Source organism: Pecten maximus, chromosome 4 (assembly GCF_902652985.1).
Source record: "Pecten maximus chromosome 4, xPecMax1.1, whole genome shotgun sequence".
Taxonomy (NCBI): Eukaryota; Metazoa; Mollusca; class Bivalvia; order Pectinida; family Pectinidae; genus Pecten; species Pecten maximus.
The window spans coordinates 19,445,274-19,458,736 of NC_047018.1; the positions used below are offsets into that span (position 1 = coordinate 19,445,274).

The following is a 13,463-nucleotide window of genomic DNA, read 5'->3' on the forward strand; positions in this document are numbered from 1 at the left end:
TGCTAAACACCTTTATCATAAATCATTGAAGAGTTGTTTCCCTTGTCTGATCAAGTAGCCTGGTACCATTCTTAGTTATCTCCCTTACATATGCTACACAGAGGACCAGTAGCAAGTAACCACCTTAAGTAGGAATTTCTACTCCAGAGTGTGTGTGTCTTTTTTGCGAATGTTCATCATGGAGATGGCTACTTCCACTGAAGCAACAAGTGTCTCCTTTTTGGGTGGAGTGCAGCCCTGGCAGAGAGTAGAGAGGGACGGAACCAGTCTACCATCAAATTGAAGAGCTGTTTCCCTTGTCACATCAAGTTGAAGAGCTGTTTCCATGTCCCAACAAGTTTTTGTTTTTTGTTGAAATAACAAGAACAAAGTTAAAATGGATATGAAATTTATATTTAGATATAAAAGCATCTACATCATTGTAGGTATATTGAGATCAAAACTTTCAGCATTTGCATGAATTGGATATTTCAGAGAAAATGAACTACCGTTTATTCATGTTATAACCTGCATGTAATCAAAATTGATCAAAAAGGGAAGTTAAATTTAGGAGTTCTCACGTTCTTAAGAGCTGTAAGAGAGGACTCTTATGTAAGTAAAAATGTACAATAGTACTCATATATCTACAATAATGTCTGAAGTGTCTGTGATATGTCCTTGGGAAAATGTCTTACAGACAGTATGTTAGTGGGTATATCTATATGGGAAAAATGAAATGAACACTAAAAAACTTAATTGATACTCTGTAGATATAATGTACTTATATATATATTATACTTTAGGAACTATATATACATATTTTACACGTACAGCCCTTTAAGATATTTTACTTTCAGACATTAAACAAACGTTTCTCCTCCAGCTTCAATAGTCTAGCATAATTCTTAAATTACAACATGTAACAATCAGGCAGTGACATACATAACCGACTTTATGACCATAAAAATGTATCTTAAATCAACACGTTCTATGTTTCCAACTTCTACGTACTCTATTGTAGAGGTTATGATTTTCAAGGCTTTTATTTTTCACAATATTCAGACATTCAATCAAATCAGTCAAAAAAAGACGCTGAAAGATTGTACAGAAGTTTTTTTTTTTTGCTTAAAATTTGTAGTAAAAATTGAAAAAAATTGAACCTTTGAATAAGAAATCTTTACAGTATAGAATTTTAACATATTACTCAACAACCATCCCATACATGCAACCACTTCACACCCCCACCTTCCTTTAATACAACACACATATCATTATATACACATACCCTCACCTTCCCTTCCACACACATACACACACCCTCACATATATCTACATAGATACTAACCACTCATTACCATCATCATCATTGTATTCCCTACTACCAGACAAAATCTGTTTACACCTGTACTCTAAACTATTCATGGGGGAGAAAATATAAAAGAAGCATTTATTCTGACACAGATCACATACATGATTTTATCATTGGTTAAACACCATGCAAGACGATTTCAATTGTGTAATTAGAAAAATCTGTTAAACTCAATTGTTTCAGGGATAAATACAATCAAACTTACAATACCTTAACTAAGGATTAGAAATCCTTTATAAATACTCTCTAATCTACTGATCCCACTGTAATGAAATACTCTCTAATCTACTGATCCCACTGTAATGAAACAATCGGGTTCTAGCCCTTCCATCTATGATTAACTACATAATCAAATCTGTGTAAATGGACCACATATTTGTTGTTAGAAAATGTGGTTGTGAGAAAATCAAGATCTGATTGGTCAAAATAAAGGAAATACAAATTTATGAATGGAAATGTTAAAGTATTAGATTAGGCTTGTTACTACTTCACATGGATGTAATGTCACTGCTTGGCAACTGTTTTGTAAGGGAGACTGAACAGACAGGAACTGTTGATTGAGTCAGCTATAGAAATATTCAATTTTTCTGATCCTCTGGTAACGCTGGTTCGTCTTGCTGACTAAACGCCTCGTAAATATTGGCTGCCAACGTCTTAGTTTGGTCCAGCAGGAGTAACTCCTATAAAACAAAAACTCATCATTACTCTCAAGTCATTAACACCAAACTCATCATTACTCTCAAGTCATTAACACCAAACTCATCATTACTCTCAAGTCATTAACAACAAACTCATCATTACTCTCAAGTCATTAACACCAAACTCATCATTACTCTCAAGTCATTAACACCAAACTCATCATTACTCTCAAGTCATTAACAACAAACTCATCATTACTCTCAAGTCATTAACACCAAACTCATCATTACTCTCAAGTCATTAACACCAGAGCTAACACCCTATGATCAGGCCACTCAGCATTAACTGATGGAATTAATTGTCATCCCAGAGAGTTATCTTCAGTGTTCAGTATCAAGTGATACTAGATCTGATTTTGTACGACATTTTGTAGAGAACATTTGAATGGTTTTCGAGGTGTAGCCTAGAGAAGCCTAACAGTATAAAATTATGGTATGTATTATTGATGGTTTGTTTCCATGGTAATGATAAATTAATGTAGGAAAAGGAAATCGTTGATAGACATGGAAGTGATATACATGTAGATTTATTTGGATTTCGACAACCGACATACTGTAATATAAAGAGTGGGCTTATTACCAGAGATGAGCTCATTGCCTGATAAATACAATAGACAGTTTACCCTCCAATTTTGTACTGAGATATTCTATTTTCAGATAGTTTACTCACAATTTTTCTTAAAGTCACACCATGCCAAAGATAATTAAATAGTTTTGGCTTGATATAATTAGGTGGTAGGATAATCCAGTTAGACTTACTAATACAAATCTGTAAATCTTCATCACCAAACATACCTGAATCAGAGGGTTTGGAGTGTCACTACACAGTTTAAACAACAGGCCACTCATCACTGGTACCAGCTTGGCCATCGGAATTCCAACTTCATGGAGACTGTGAAAAGGTAAAATAATATAATACTACAAAAAAGACAATAGAAAGACGTTTTCATCTACCAATGGAAATGTATATAACTGTTTCAGTTAATCTTCTTGAGGAATAAGCCTGCTGTTACTGTAATATATAAAGTAATAACAAAGAAGGCGTCCATGCAAAACCTGGCCCGGATCACCTAGAACTCCATTGAATGTGACTCATTTAAATCTGAAACTTTAAACTTAATTCTCTTTCCTTTCAAATCAAAATTATGATTCACATGTATATCCTTGCATCTGTATTTCTGCACCTTTTGGGAGAAGTGTTGTCTGGAGAATAAAATGTCTGAATTCTTTACAAATTAATTCACCTATCACCTCCAAGAATTTTGTGTGAATCTCACAAAGGGCTTATTCATATATTAACATGGCTTTTGTTTAAAACTTGATATCTTACACATGGAAATTCACATTATCATAATATCTACATTTACAGTTGAATTCAAGCTCAGCTTCAGGTTCAAATGTAGACTGAAATTTCACAGTTAATTAAAATCATCTTAAAAATAAACACACCACTCATCCAAATGAGTAAAACCCATCTTTAATATGTATATGCATATAAGTAAAAAAAGCCTTCCATATTGTAGTACAGTTATCACATTTAAATTGACCTTTTTTTAAATTCTGATGAAACGTGATGAAATCTTGAACTATTATTGGATTACAGCATTTTTCACCATTTGTAGCAGGTCATGATATGGTCAACATCAAGTTGATCTGAGAAATCAAGCGTGGCAACATTGTAAAAGTAGACCTAGAAAGAAAACTTCAGTGACTCCAACCCTTTGTATAGACATATAATTGTTTTTGGACTATCAATGTGATCCCTACTTTTGATGCTTGTCAGCTGTGGCCTCGTGGTAGTGGTCAGCTAGACTATCTAACAGCTTTGCAAATCCCCGGTTCAGACATGTATGAAGGACGGCATGGAAGTCGGGACTGTAAGTAAACAGTTTTTACTTTCTGTACAATGAAGTCATTATTATAATGATAATTAGATTGAAGAAATCAGAAAACCAGTAGCAAGAATTTTCACATTCCTAGACAGAATTTTTAGCAGGTTTTATCGTCAAACTCACTGAATTGAGATTTAGAATTAAGAATTTACCTCTCTAAAACATCCCTTGTTTCTTTAACCAGTTGCTGATACATTTTCTCCTGAGCATTTTCAGTTTCCTGAGGAAGAATAAGAGCAAATATCAATGCATACATTATCTATGAACTGTGGATAACTGAATGGTTTACATTACAAAATTGGAATATTTTACAGACACACAGCCAGGCAAACAAATGGCCACAAGGTATACATAACCAATATTTTTTTTAGGGTGGGCACAATAAATAGGGTTCTGTAATTCAACTCCTGACATTCACAAATTGCTTAAAAGATTTTTTCACAATGTAATTTGAAAAAGATATTTTTTACACTATGACTTTAAAAGATATTTTCGCAATTTGATTTTAATAGATATTATCACAATATACAAAATGTATACAGTAATTTGTATAGATATATTTTCACAATGTAATCTGTGAAAGATATTTTCACAATGTAATTTGTAAAAGATATTCTCACAATGTAATTTTCGGGAAATAGTTCATTCTGCTTTGAATTTCAACTGCACATTTGCATTTTTTAACATCAGAAAATTTTGCATAGTATTTTTTTAAGCTAATCAGAAAACTACAGAAAGTCCTTTCAGGTAAATTTGCTAAAAGAAATTTTGTATATAGAAAGTCCTTGTCTTTAACTTTCTTTATTACAGAAATGCCTTTGCTGTAAATTTTGTATATGTAAATTCCCTTCCTGTAAATTTTGTTTTATTGAAAGTCTTTACAGTGTTATGTACAGATTTATCATACTTACACTGACTGGACTTGTGTTTCCCTCCGACGGTAACATATAGGTACACAACATGAGTGTAGGCGACTGAAGGTCAGAGATCTCGGGACTACTTTCTATCCTCTCACGGATCTGATCTGTGATGGCTTTAAGGTTGTGTAAGGACAAACACTCCTTCAGGGACACACTGGAATAGGACAAGCAAAAAATAACCACAAGAAAATAAATAGATTATATCACTGAAGATCAGAGGTGTTAGAATGTTTATCTTTAATACAGATTTTTTGGGAATTTGGTATGGTGTTGTCTGTCAGTATAAACTTTGATGGAGTATTATGGTATGGTGTTGTCTGTCAGTATAAACTTTGATGGAGTATTATGGTATGGTGTTGTCTGTCAGTATAAACTATGATGGAGTATTATGGTATGGTGTTGTCTGTAGGTATAAACTTTGATGGAGTATTATGGTATGGTGTTGTCTGTCAGTATAAACTTTGATGGAGTATTATGGTATGGTGTTGTCTGTCAGTATAAACTTTGATGGAGTATTATGGTATGGTGTTGTCTGTCAGTATAAACTTTGATGGAGTATTATGGTATGGTGTTGTCTGTCAGTATAAACTTTGATGGAGTATTATGGTATGGTGTTGTCTGTCAGTATAAACTTTGATGGAGTATTATGGTATGGTGTTGTCTGTCAGTATAAACTTTGATGGAGTATTATGGTATGGTGTTGTCTGTCAGTATAAACTTTGATGGAGTATTATGGTATGGTGTTGTCTGTCAGTATAAACTTTGATGGAGTATTATGGTATGGTGTTGTCTGTCAGTATAAACTTTGATGGAGTATTATGGTATGGTGTTGTATGTGGATCTAGACCTCTTCTCTCACTGTTTTCCCTCAATTCTTGTATATTTGAAAGGTTTTACAATCATCACATACAGTTTTGTTTTTCTGAGCAATATCTTGATTCCATAATTTTATATATAACCTTTGTTAATTACTGTTAATTACAATATTTTAATCTTGTCTAACTACTTTCCTTGTTTTGAAACAAGCTCTTATAATTTTTTACCATGACATATAAAAGGATTATCATTATGTAATAACTTGCGGTTTCTGATCAGGATTTTTATCAAACAATTTTTCTTGTTACATTTTCGTATTTTATTTATTCTGATTGACTGTAACTTTAGCATTGGATGGCTGTATATTGTTCAATCCACAGTCCTCTTGTTTCATATCTATAATCTTAAATAAGGTTGATTGGAATTGTTTGAGAAAATAAGAGACAAAACACTGTGAAATTTCTGCCTCTATTAAAACACAATCTAATTAAACTTCAGTTCACCATACTTATCTGTTTTGCTTCAGTGACACTAAGAACTCAAATATTAAATTTATTTTTTATTTTGAGTTTAACTTTGGTCAGTACATTGAAACAAACCTTTTAATTTCTTTTTCTACAGCTTCATGGATAAGATCACACATCTGATAGAGCCCTGTAGAAGAAAGAGAAAAATCAGCAAAGTACAACAGTGTCTAAACAATACCACAGTATACAAGGGAGATAATCTGACCTCTGACTAGTAAGGATTACAAACAAACCACTTCTTACAGATAAAAAATTCACATCATTTTACATGATAGTCATGATTATATCCAAGATTTTCTAACACAAGCAACATTTTCCCAAGACTTTCTAATACAAGCAACATTTTCCCTGAAATTTTCTAATGCAAGCAACGTTTTTCCGAGATTTTCTTATCCAAGCAACATTTTTACAAGATTGAGAGAGCTACAACAAGTTAGTCAGAATGAAGCTGCAGCTGATTTCACATGGAATCTTGGAAATGACAGTATTTATCTGACCATAAGAATAAGTCTGGTAATAAGCCTATCCATATATCTATTGCTGTTCCATTGTCCAGTAATCCCTCTATATACCAGTAGCAGTTCAGTAGAAATACTGACATATACAATATCACGGCATTGTTAAGCCCTACCTCGTGCCAGAGATTGTGTATTGGTCCCCTGAGCTTTGCAGGGTTAATAATCAACTTATCTGCTTGGTCCATTTGATAATAAAATGTCTAACTCCTGTTCCAAAACACAAGGAAACTTCATAACCAGTGATTAGGCCAATTAATTTTATTAATGGGTCTTAAACATGATACAATAGGTATAATTTTAGTGTAGTTCTGGAGTTTACAACTAAACAAAGTTATAAAAAGTGGAAGGTTTTTATCCCAAATGGACAATGACAATTCCTAGCTATAACACTGTACCGTAATCCATGAAGTGTCGTATTAAGGACAGGTATTTTTCTTGAAGTTCTTTTGGTACCACTGCCGTATTCTGAGTCTGAAATTGTTTGAATTATGTTTTAGAATAAGCATCACCCATGAGAAATGTTTCATCATTACAAAAGGTGGAAAAACACCCACTGTCTGACTGCTCATAATGTGTAAATTTTTAAAGGGTCTGTTCGAAAAGTTCAATAATATTTGTCATATAATAAATCCATTGTTTTACATCTCGGAATGATCTGTTGCTCAAATATATTACCATTTATATAATGTTTAAAAAAATACCACCCAAATTTCATTTCATTGAAATATGAATATATTACATTTACTGCAAATAATTTTTTCAAGCGTTTCGAAAACAGCATGGACGATTCCAATGACATTACCACAAAGGAAATAAATATCACGGGAGTTATCCCACAGTGTATTTTGAACAAGCAGAGTTACTGACCATCCCATTGCGGTTGAAAACATTGTCCAGGAACATGTATCCCCCGACGATGTTGAGCTGCACACGCAGGAGAAGACAAAGGATACTACAACCGTACAACACGCAAATGATCCTGGTCAGACCTGTACAAACGACACAAATTTAAGTGAAAACAGTGTGATATAACGCAAAACTTATCTCAAAACATGATATTAACAGATATCAGACCTGTACAGTCAATAGGGTGTGATATAAAACAACTCATCCCAAAATGGGTGATATTTATAGTCATCTTTTTATATATTTTTTATATAAAGCAAACATTGATATTAACAGTCATTATTTATTCTCTGTTATAGCTATACCGACTGCTAACTGAAGGCATGTGTCAGATGTATCTCACCGATGCAAGTTAACCTCTAACACCGTTAGAGAGTAAGAAGTGGTATAAAGTGATATATCGGGTACAAATACAGGATTTATTTAAAATGAATATGTACAAACTGGATACTTACTGATAACTTTTAGTTTTTCCCATAACTCTAGTTTATTTTCTGGACTGTAAATAAATTAAAAGGAAGTTCCGAATAAGTAAATCTATATAAAGATTTATATGTAAATGCACATGTATACATTCTATATTAGAATTTTTTTTTAAAGCAAATGTCAAATACATGTATAAATAAACAAAAATTCCTGTATTAAAATGTCTCTAAAAACAACAAAAAATGTACCAGGCTTGCTATTGAGTGTAAATTAATAGCATAGAGTGGCATGGTCATTCTAACCATAATATTAGCCTCAAAAATATATACATGTATTTACTCTATTGGCATTTCATATCTTTTTCTATAACAATGACATTGGAGAGTACACATACTTGCCATCATAAGTGCCCATGCCCCAATCACCAGGGCCCTACTTCAAGTTTGATTTTATTAATAATCTAGCAATCTACATAGTGCGAGATATTTTATCAATAACCTAACCCCCACCCCCAATATACAACTACTACTACAACAATCTATGTAGTGTGAGATATTTCATCAATAACCTAATATCACCCCCCTCCCCCCAATATACAACAGCTACTACAATAATCTACATAGTGTGAGATATTCTTTTAATAACCTAATACACCCCACCCCCCCAATATACAACAGCTACTAACAATAATCCACATAGTGTGAAATATTCTTTTAATAACCTAATACCCCCCCCCTATACAACAGCTACTACAATAATCTACATAGTGTGAAATATTCTATTAATAACCTAATAATAGTTAATTGACAACTGATAAATTCCCTTCAACTTCCAAAAACAATGACATCTACCTGTTCTTGAGAGATTCTTTTACAGCTTCTGTATCAAATTTCTTCATCAGAGCTTCTCTCAGTGTAGGGAGCATTGATATTACTGAAAATTGATTTATTTTACATTTAAATTTGTATTTATTCTTGTTTAATATAATCAATAACTCCCATCATGCTACTACAATGGGAGATGATAATTTTTCTTTTCATTTTAAATTTTACACAGGTATTGTCGTTTGGTTATTCTCTAAATCAGAATGTACATTTGTTTTTAATTCATTTTGTAATATGGAAATTATCAAACTTGATAAATCATTTGATATGAAAATCACCAAAAGATCCATGAAATGAAATTATTCAACTTCTTTATTCATATTAAATAATAATTTTATCAAAGCATCATTAAAATTAACACTTTTTTAATTTACTACCCAAATTATTCCTTTGAAATACATATAAATATACATAAAAGTGTTCAAATGGTTTAAAGTTTTAAATCATACTTATCTAACCAATAACAGGGTTTTCAAAGCACATATTTTCTCAATATTTTCTTTGTTAACATTAGAATTAAGGCATCCTGATACATACCTGTCATATTACATGTTCTTTGATTACTGTCAAAATGGTGCTGTTGTCTTTGAAAAGAGAAAAAAAATGTACCCTTACAATTGATTTCAGTCAAACTGTCCATAAACATCACATTATTTGTATGAATTATTTCTTATGTCTTCATTAACATAAAAAGTAATGTCACATGGAAACAAGTGACTAATGATTTTTGGATTTATTATACTGTCAACAGCCAGGATCATTCTGAGGTACAGTCTATTTGTAGTAGCTGGTGGCTACCTCACTGAACAGCATGAATGACCCAATCCAAAACAATGGGGGTAAGGCATTGGAGTTTGTATGTCACATTTCAGCTCAACTACTGAACTGTACACAATGCAGTTGTATTTTTGGAAGCGATATTTATAAACATCTGTATTGAGTATATGTAAAACTTTGTCTGGCTATCAGATATAATATCTGCTAAAAACATAGTTGGTCTGGAAAAACATTAAAGTTTTGGTTTGTTATTTTTGATCAGGCAATCACCAGAAAAGTTTTGTACACTGAAATCCTACATAGTACAGTTAAAGAAGTTTGATTACAAAACAAACCTGGCATGTTTCAAACATTCTGCTGCTTCTTTTTCTTGGATTTCTTTAAATTTTCTTTGTGCATATTTGTACAAGAAGACACCACCTAAAGTAAAAGTAAATTAAAATATATGCAGTTTATATATATACATATATATTTGTTCATGACACACCAATGAAGATTCAATCTATACATCACTTTTAACTGTGAAGGTTTTCTTTAACAATCCTTCTTATATCAAAACTAATAAATAAAACAATAATATGACTGACTAAGGATGCAACATAATTACCCTTGGGCATAGCTCCCTAGTGGAGTCATGGTAAAGAGTTGGTGTATCTAGTAGGATACAACCCTTGGGCCTAGCTCCCTAGTGGTGTCATGGTAAAGAGTTGGTGTATCTAGTAGGATACAGCAATTACCCTTGGGCATAGCTCCCTAGTGGAGTCATGGTAAAGAGTTGGTGCATCTAGTAAGATACAACAATTACTCTTGGGCATAGCTCCCTAGTGGAGTCATGGTAAAGAGTTGGTGCATCTAGTAGGACACAACAATTACCCTTGGGCATAGCTCCCTAGTGGAGTCATGGTAATAAAGAGTTGGTGTATCTAGTAGGACACAACAATTACCCTTGGACATAGCTCCCTAGTGGAGTCATGGTAAAGAGTTGGTGTATCTAGTAGGACACAACAATTACCCTTGGACATTTCTCTCTAGTGGTGTCATGGTAAAGAGTTGGTGTATCTAGAAGGATACAACAATTACCCTTGGACATTGCTACTTACCGATGCCATGGTAAAGAAACAGATCTAGCTAGAATCACTTTCAATTCCCCCACTGTGTTATGCATTAGGAGCTGTTGATCAGGTAAACAAGGATTTGAAGAATATAGCAACCTCAAATCAGCATATGTGCAGATTTATAACAGTATTTGCTGATGGAGTGTTTACAATGTAGACTGTGCAATTGCATTATTTTAACAGACGTATGTTTCAGGGCATCCAGTAGACCCTTGAGAGTATGTTTTTGACTCCCCAAATTGAAATATGACTCTTGGGTTTGAAGGGATATGTCTATTAGACATATGTTTTGACCCTTCAGATTTCTCAGAAATAGTGATTTGACGTCTGAAATTACTAAAAGTCAAGGGTCAACTGGATGCCCTGTGTTTATAGATAGAGACATTTCGGCTATATATTCCGGTGTAGGCTCTCAATCACGACAATGCTCCTATAGCTGTATCGTGATCATGCTTAATAAGCGGAGTCAGGCTTCTTCATAGAGTGCCATATAGCTTAATAAAAAGCTGGTCCATTTTGGTGTTTAACTAGGAGGGCACTGGTGGTCCCCAATTTTGCATTTCCAGTCACCAGGGATTTGGGTGTAATAGACAGATGTCATGAATAGTTAATGTGAAGCACCAAACAGGTGACAGTAACACCAGTGTGTGACGCTGACTGCACAATGGTATCTGAGGAAATATAAATAAAAACTGACTGGGAAAATTAAAGACACTAACATGCTGTCCGTGTTGTGAAGGGACCCATGTCATCCACTTAGTATAAAACCTGTCTGGTTTTGTAACCAAGTCGTAACTCATCAGAGATAAAGTGAGCAGAGTCTGCAGCCTTTATATAGAGTTGCATAGGGTGACGCAATAAATAAAACAACACTTTTTCAACATGTGTTTTGATTAAGGAAATTCCTCAACTCCTCTCCAACAAACACACTTGTAAGTGAATGTGATTACAAAATTCATGGACAAAAAGGCATGGAAATTTTATAAACCATGAATGTGTTATTCAGAATAAAATTTCAAACCTTACAACTTATTTTGTCCAGTGAATACTATAGAATGTCATTAAACAACAAAATTATGTATCATATGCCAGTTGGAGCATGGATATGTTAATTAAAATAGTGAAAATAACTTGAACAGTAAATTGTGCAATATATTATTTAAAAGTGCATTGATTTATGACAAGGTAAATAATATTGTACTAAAATATGTTTCCTGCAAGTGTTGTCTACGTAGAAACTTGATGTACTCTACCTGAGTTATTGCATCAATTGTTGACACCTTCAAACATGCAAAATATCTTCATTTTTGCATTTGTTTGATGTTTCATGACTAAATAAATGTGACTTGGTTTTACGTGATTTCGCTATTTTTAGTAACAAAGCTATACATCATTTGGCGTATAACATGCAAATTTGCATAGTAGGACCCAAGTTGGTGGTTTCCCCAACCTATCTGAAGAGATAAATCGGACTTTATAAAATTTCTAGAATTTGTGTTTGACCGATCGCGATTGTGCCGAGATATACAGTATACATTGTGATTGTTACAAATCTAATTATTCATTATTAAGTGAGATTGTCATTCATGACAGGTGGTTGAGTCCCATGGCTAGCAAAGCTATTTTTATTTGGCAGTTTTTATTTTACAAACTGTTTACCTCCAACGAGAAAACCACTAAAGATACACTTCTTTTTGTGGCGTTTGATGAAATTCCACATGGAAGTAAACATGCTTCGTGTTTAGATATTCTTGTTTTTTCTGCTACATCACTCGAGTCATTAAACGTTTCCACAGCTGAAGTTTGCTTTAAGGTCCATGAGAATTCGAAGTCCTGTTGACCAAGGTCCAAAAAGAAATGCTGTTGTCGTGGTCATTAAGCAGCTTGAATGTACCTAAAAAAAATCGCTTGCATGTTAAACACAGCAGAGATGTGAATACATGGATATTATATTACCGGACTCGAATTCTGTTATGGGATTCCGGATTGAAGTGAATTTTTAGTCAAGCACATGCTTACTAGAACAGACAGTTCCTTATATAAAAATACGACATAAGTTATTTAATATTGCATGTCTTAAAAATGGAGCTACTATATATATTGAACTGATCTATGATCAGTAAAACACATATTGACTAGAACAGACAGTTCCTTATAAAAAATACCACATAAGTTATTTAATATATACATGTCTTAAAAATGGAGCTACTATTGAACTGATTTATCAGTAAAACACATAAATATTGACTAGAACAGACAGTTCCTTATCAAAAATACCACATCAGTTATTTAATATATACATGTCTTAAAAATGGAGCTACAATTGAACTGATTTATCAGTAAAACACACATTGACTAGAACAGTTACCATGTGTTCATTTAGAATTAAAAAAAAATAGCAGACTTTCAATTTTTGTATCTTTTCAATAAAAACGATAATTCAATAACACAATGAGCCAGTATGATTATCATCACTAATATTATCTTAGGTCTCCTGTGGTACTTCACAGGTTTACTTCATATCAATTTCCCTTGTTAAAGAAAGCTGCAACCTGCTCCAAATCACCCAGCAACAATAATCGTCAATTTTTGGTTTAACTGTATCAAGTTTATACTAGGATCTCTATGTTCTAGAG

At 33.2% G+C, this 13,463-nt stretch overlaps 1 protein-coding gene across 1 annotated transcript; it reads right to left on the minus strand.

The window, feature by feature from the left end:
* Positions 1-371: 371 nt before the first annotated feature.
* LOC117325436 (peroxisomal biogenesis factor 3-like) lies at positions 372-12,735 on the minus strand. The gene is made up of 13 exons (XM_033881640.1): positions 12,487-12,735; positions 10,048-10,132; positions 9,473-9,519; positions 8,903-8,984; positions 8,081-8,124; positions 7,587-7,708; positions 7,115-7,190; positions 6,274-6,328; positions 4,850-5,012; positions 4,091-4,158; positions 3,814-3,921; positions 2,842-2,938; positions 372-2,028 (listed from the first exon to the last, which is right to left on the minus strand). The coding sequence occupies exons 1-13, from the start codon at positions 12,557-12,559 to the stop codon at positions 1,927-1,929; spliced, it is 1,122 nt and encodes a 373-aa protein (XP_033737531.1). The 5' UTR covers positions 12,560-12,735; the 3' UTR covers positions 372-1,926.
* Between the last annotated feature and the right edge of the window lie 728 nt (positions 12,736-13,463).

Excerpts from the sequence above, each read along its gene's own strand:
- LOC117325436 (XM_033881640.1), bottom strand. The coding sequence starts at position 12,559 with ATGTTTACTTCCATGTGGAATTTCATCAAACGCCACAAAAAGAAGTGT. Across the intron at positions 7,191-7,586 it reads TTTTCAACCGCAATGGGATG|ACTCAGAATACGGCAGTGGT; the intron begins GTCAGTAACTCT and ends AAACAATTTCAG. Across the intron at positions 6,329-7,114 it reads ACGACACTTCATGGATTACG|GGCTCTATCAGATGTGTGAT; the intron begins GTACAGTGTTAT and ends TTTCTTCTACAG.